Source organism: Triticum urartu, chromosome 6A (genome assembly GCF_056163025.1).
Source record: "Triticum urartu cultivar PI428250 chromosome 6A, HENAU_Tu73, whole genome shotgun sequence".
In the NCBI taxonomy this organism is placed as follows: domain Eukaryota; kingdom Viridiplantae; phylum Streptophyta; class Magnoliopsida; order Poales; family Poaceae; genus Triticum; species Triticum urartu.
The window spans coordinates 518,224,619-518,231,328 of NC_141878.1; the positions used below are offsets into that span (position 1 = coordinate 518,224,619).

General features: G+C 40.2%; 1 protein-coding gene across 1 annotated transcript; it reads left to right on the top strand.

Moving 5' to 3' along the window:
* Positions 1-227: 227 nt before the first annotated feature.
* On the top strand, positions 228-857 carry LOC147966033 (uncharacterized). Its single transcript, XM_087530697.1, has one exon. It carries the CDS (start codon positions 228-230, stop codon positions 735-737), a length of 510 nt encoding a protein of 169 aa, XP_087386823.1. The 3' UTR covers positions 738-857.
* The last annotated feature ends 5,853 nt before the right edge of the window (positions 858-6,710 follow it).

Genomic DNA, 6,710 nt, shown 5'->3' on the forward strand with positions numbered 1-6,710 from the left:
ATAAACACAGAAATATTATGAACACATGCATGTCAGGATCAACACAAGCGATAACATAAGCATAAATATTGTTCATCTAACATGAAGGAAAATATTTTTTAACAAGTACCAAGTGACATAACATGAAGGGAAATATTGTTCATCTAACTCGAGATGTCAGGATCAAATTGTCTTGTGGCTAATATTGCACTAGAACTTTTTGTTGACAAGTGCCAAATGAATTACTTATGCAGGAAAACAAGGACATCTTGCAGTTTCGTAAATGTGGTCCTGAAAATCTGAACCAAATGAGCATCATGTATGAGAAAATCAATGTTACAGGCGAAACTTCTATGATGCCAGGTGGTGAGCATGAAGTGCTTGATCTTGAAGAAGATGAAACCGAGGAGGAAGAAGTGCAGACTACCCAAGCCAAGAAGGCAAAGAAAGGGCCATTGAAGATAGATGGATGTTCTAGAAAAAAGAATCCTGTTCAAAGGGACTTCAAGCGCATGGTTGACCACTTGATTAGTGAAGATGTCGTGATGAACTCACATAAGAATAGTGTTGCTGCTGAAATTGAAAAGATAATGGAAGAAGTTGTGGCATGTGGAGCCAATGAAGCAAGTGATGAGTACTTCATAGCAACCAAGTTGTTTGTGAAGTTTGAAAATCGTTGTTTCTTTAACAATATGAAGACTAGCGACGGGAAGAAGAATTGGCTTAGGAGGATGTATGAAGAGCGAAATAGGCATTAGGATTACACTTTAGACGTGTGATCATGAATATGTTATTCCCTTTCTTTAAGTTATGTCGCTTGAGACCTGTTGAACTATATTTCCTTTCTTGTTATGTCACTTGAGACCTGATGAACAATATTTCCCTTCATGTTATGTCACTTGGTACTTGTTAAAAAATATTTTCCTTCATGTTAGATGAACAATATTTATGCTTATGTTATCGCTTGTGTTGATCCTGACATGCATGTGTTCATAATATTTCTGTGTTTATGTAGATGAGCACAAGTGACAACCATAGTGAAGAGTCCAAAACTGATTCTGATGCTATGCCAACCTCAAGGAGGCAAAGGAGAAAAAAATACATGATGGCTGCACTTGTTGGTATCATGTACAGTGAGAAGTATCTCATGAAAAAGAAGAGAAGAGTTCCGATAATGACCGGACAACAGTGGGTTACGGAGAACTTGAGTACTCCAAAAGATTGCTATAACATGTTCAGAATGTACAAGCCTTGTTTTGATAGGTTGCATCGTACACTTGTACACACATATGGCTTGAAGGGAACAAGAAACATGAGTTCAGAAGAAGCATTGGGTATGTTTCTCTGGACGGTTGGGGGGCCCCAATCCGTAAGCCAAGTGGAGAATCGTTTCAAGAGATCAACTGAAGTTATACATCGCAAATTCAATGAAGTATTGAAATGCTTGAATGACATGGCTGTAGACATCATTCGACCAACTGATCCGGAGTTCAGAGTTGTACATGATAGGTTTCGGGATGCGAGATTTGCACCTCACTTTGATGGTTGCATAGGTGCGATTGATGGGTCACATATTCCTGTAATTGTTCCAAATGATGAGATCGTCAACCATGTTGGTCGACATGGATACCCAACACAGAATATCATGGCCGTGTGTGACTTTGACATGAGATTCACTTCTATTGTCGCGGGATGGCCAGGGTCAGCACATGACACAAGGATATTCAGAGATACTTTGGTGAAGTATGCAGATAGGTTTCCACATCCACCTATAGGTATCCCTTTCACTTACATGTGCACGGCAATATTGTTTTAGTTATCTTGTTGATCCCTTGTGCAAACTTTTACTTTATGCAGGGAGGTACTATCTTGTTGACTCGGGTTATCCCAATTGTGATGGATATTTGGCTCCATACAAAGGGCAAAAGTACCATGTGCCAGAATTTCGCCAAGGTCTCCCACCGAATGGGAAAAAAGAAACATTTAACTTTGCACATTCATCTCTACGCAATGTTATTGAGCGTTCATTTGGTGTCTGGAAGATGAAATGGCGTATTTTACAAAAAATGCCAAGTTACCCTCCTGAGAAGCAAGCTCGAATCATCATTGCATGCATGGCACTTCATAATTGCATTAGGGAAAGCAATTTGAGAGACTTGGAGTTTGACAAATGTGATCGTGATGAGAACTACATGCCAGGGAATTTACAACCTCTACCCACAGGACATGTGTCCAATATTGTGGTTGGTGATGATGCAATCATGAAAGCAACACGCGAGGCGATTGCTGATGGATTGATGGCGGATCAAGTATAATTTCACATATTACTTGATGAGTCTATGATACCTAGTGCATATTTTGGGTTATATGTGTACGTATGTAAGACTGATGGTTAGTACATATTTTGGATGATATGTGCGCGTATGTAAAACTATGATGGTTGGTCCATATGTGGATGATATATTTCGTATGTAAGACTACGAGGGTTGATTCTTTTTTTGGATGTTACATTTCATATGCATGTTTCAGATTATATATTCATACCATCATGTCATTTCTAAAAAAATGTATATATTTTGTTTTTGTGCTAGTTCTCACTTTATCAAGTCAAAACATATAATTTGTGCTTTAATCCGCATATAAACATTATAGTCAGCAGTCGAGGGCGTTACTGACATTTCACAACACCCACAACTCCTAAAGCTGACAGACAACAGGGTAAACAAACAGTCAGATTCTGATTCTCAGGAATCCAGAGCCATAGCTGATTCTCAGGAATCCATAGCAAAGTGATTCTCAGGAATCTGTAGCCCAAACAAAGGGGGCCTAGCTCAAACAAAGGCCACCTATACGGAGTGGGAACACCAGTTTGGAGCATGTATAAGAAGATGTGATGATGGACCATCTGCTTTAAACCCAGTTTGGGAGATTCTTTGGAAGCTACAAGTGCCAAGCAAAATTAAAATCGTTAGCTGGAAGGCATTGCATGGAATTATTTCGGGCATGTCAGTTCTCGCAAACTGGCACATTCCAGTCTCTGGGCTCTGTCCGATCTGTAAAAGGGGTGCAGAAGACCTGAAGCACCTCATGTTTACTTGTGATCGTGCAAAAGAAGTTTGGCTATCCTTTGGCCTTCAGGAGACGATTGCACATGCTGAAGCATTAGACGGTCTGGATGTGTCATCCTTGAGAGTTTACTCCAAGATAAAAGGCGAAAGTCTGCTATATTGAAACATATTGGCTTCCAAGAGATCATATTGGTTGGTGCCTGGTACATATGGTGGCAACGAAGGGAATCCATGAAGGGGGAAGTGGTGGCGAGTCCTCCTAAGTCAGCACTGGCTATACATGCAATAACAACGAATTATGCGGGGGCTTCGAGTGCTGGCCAAATTACTGAAGGGAAGTGGTCTAAACCTTGTCACAACATGTATAAGATGAACGTGGACGCATGCTTTATGGAGGATGGATGCGGGGCTACTGCGGCCGTTCTTCGAAACCAACATGGACAGGCTTTGGCTGGTTCATCGTCCCTGGTTAGTCACGTTCTCGACGCCCCTTCCGCCGAGGCGATGGCATTGAAAAATGGTATGATGCTTGTAGACCAACTTGGATGTTCCAATATCACTTTTGAATCAGACTGCCTCGAAATTATCTTAGCATGCAAGGGGGAAGTGGACATTCTGGGTCCTTATTCGGCGATTTTGAGTGACTGCTTTATATTAGCTCAAAGAATTGGGTCAGTATCCTATGCTCATTGTCCAAGAGGGGCAAACCAAGTGGCACACAAGTTAGCTAGATGTTGTTACGGTTATAATTCTATAATCTCGTGGGATAATGATCCTCCACAGTTTATTCTAGCTGAACTTGTTTCTGATGTATCCCTTATTTGAGTTGAATAAAGTGTGCCACAAGTTCAAAAAAAATCATTAGACCCATCTAGCGATTTTTTTTCAAAAGAGAAAAACAAGCATTTTTTTCTCCTGCGAGCACGTGCTGTGAATTTGAAAAATGTTCCCAAATTCAAAAGAGTTCATGAATTTGAATATAGTTCACCAATTTGAAAAACATTTCACAAATTTTAAAAATGTTCACAAAATAGAAAAAGTTCATGATTTTGTTAAAAATGTTCATGAAACTTCGAAATTTATTCATGAATTCTGAAAAACTATTCATTAGTTCATCTATTTTGAAAATAAAATCCCGCATTAGAAAAAGGTCATCAATTTTCAAAAAAGTTCACAGATTTGAAAAAACTCCACGAACTTTTAGAGCTACAAGTTGACGTGCAAAAAAAACCCAAGTAGAACCCAAAGAAAAACCGGCCAAAAAAAACAAAAAAAAACGGAGTCCTCTTTTTAGTGTTACAAGTTGCTGCACACAAAAAAGGTAGGTAGTCACATAAGGTGTGGTGTGTCCGAGCTGGTTGTCGTGGTTAGAATTACACACATTTTTTTGAAGGTTGAAAAAAAGAACAAACAAAAACGTAAATGGCCCAAGCCCAGGCCGAAGGAGGGGGTGTGCGCCGGTTTGTCAAATTGCCTTTAAAGAGCGCTGAGGACGCCAAATAGAAATGTGTAATAATTATGATATGATCTCTTGGTGACATCTGCTCCGTATTACCAAAGCAAATAGGGCACTCGCATATTGTCATCGGCAGCGGAGGTTCCTCACACAGATTGCAAGCCCCTTTCTTCTTCAGTTCTGAAAATCTATATCTAAGTCTCTCAATTCTTCAATACGCCCCAATGGAAAAGAATTATATGAGACCAGGTCTCATGGGCTAGCATGTGAGACCTACCCTGATGGATGACATGTGGCATTTACAAATCACAAAGCATCTACCCCACCTCCCACTTGAAATCAGGGGGGAGAGATTAGATGCTTTATGATTTATGAATGCCACGTGTCATCCATCAAGGTGGGTTTTGCCTGCTAGCTCGTGAAACCTGGTCTCATATAATTTTTTCCCGCCCCAACTGGTCAAAACGACAATCAACCGATGGATCAAAAGGCACATCCCGCAGGTCCTATTCCCCAAGTTCTACTCGGTGGATCCAAAACAAAATCAATCTAGGTTTGTTAAATATCAGCCATTGTTTTTCTTTCATTGTCATGTATCCATTTCAAAGGAAAAAAGCTTGTTGTCATGTACTTCCTCTGTTCGGAATTACTTGTCGCAAAAATGGATGTATCAAGAACTAAAATACATCTAGAAACATCTATTTCTCCGACAAGTAATTCTGGATGAAGGGAGTAATAATTAAAACAAGAAAAACACCATATGAATTCATAGATTATTTCCCAATGAAGAACCGTGTTGTGTGCCCATCGACAATTTTGAATTTTATCACATGCCCAGACATAAGCTGAGATGACGATGGTTTAAGATACAAGTTCAGTCATACTACAGAAAGGAAAAGAAATGACTCAATTGTCGAAGGTCGCTCATTTCCTAAACCTTGAGTATTAAATCTGATTTTGTTGTAGATTACTAAATCTGAATAGTTGCTCACATTGTATTTCCTGAACAAATTTATGTATGTGCCATACTTGTATTCATATTGTGAAGCAACCGGCTATGTTTTAATTATTGGGATTGTCTGTTTTACATCCGGATGAAAACGAATTCATTTTTGGTCAGATTTTCCAACCTATTACAGAATGACAAGTGTCTCCCTGTCCCGTGTCTCATGTCTGCTGTTAGTTCCTACTTGCCCCCGATTTTAAGCACACCAGCATCACGAGCTTAAACGGGTCCACACACCAACTCTTAAACACCACCAACATCATGATCTTAACGGGTCCACAACCCAACTTTTCCCGCTCGGACAAAGAAGCAACAAAAAGGAGGGCAAAAAACCCAAAGTTACAGGCAAGCTTTACCATGTACATGTGCACTAAGCTAAAGCAATAGGAAAAGAAAAGGAAAGGATCAGGATGATGTCATCAAAGCACACACACCTAAAATGACATGACAAATTAAGCTCTGGAGCACTAAATATTACATTGAAAAGTTATAAAATTACAATAATAACTCCACTATTATTTTCAGTGTAATATCCACTACAAAAATGCACTGCAGAGGGGGAGAATAGCTAGAGGAAACGGGAATAAGCGCCAACCAAGAGGGCGATTCCTCCATGATCTGGGACGGAAACCTGAAGATGATCCACTCTGCTGAAGATGACTAAACACAGGTAAACAGCCCCAATTTGCAATCACCACATACTAAGCATTGCCAAATTAAAAGAGTGTAGGTCCCGAAAGCCCATACCTCCATCCTTCTTAGGAATACACATTCTCCACCATGCCATCCAGTGCATACGCTTAATTTCCTCTGTATCTCCCCACCAGAACTCGGCCATTGCATCTGTCATTTCCTTGCATATTTTTTTAGGGATATTGAATACAGACATATCAAAAACAGGAATAGATTGTATGACTGCTTTTAGGAGAATTTCCTTCCCTCCCAATGGAGTAAATAGCATAGAACTACTATTTTACAGCCTAGGGTTCCAAAAAACTACCACTTTTTATTTTTTTCTCAGAAAGCTACCAAACGAGCGGTCGGCTATTTCAAAAAACCCAAACCCGTTGTGACTAGAGATTTAACCATTTTCCTGACGAGCTGGGCCCACCTGTCAGCCCACGTGGCCCGGCGCGGCAGTTAACGGCCGTTAGCCGACCAGCCCGGTCGGAACTGGGGTAAATATACCCCCTCGGTTGGT

What these genes read in the sequence shown, in the direction of transcription:
- LOC147966033 (XM_087530697.1), top strand. Translation starts at nt 228, where the DNA reads ATGCAGGAAAACAAGGACATCTTGCAGTTTCGTAAATGTGGTCCTGAA.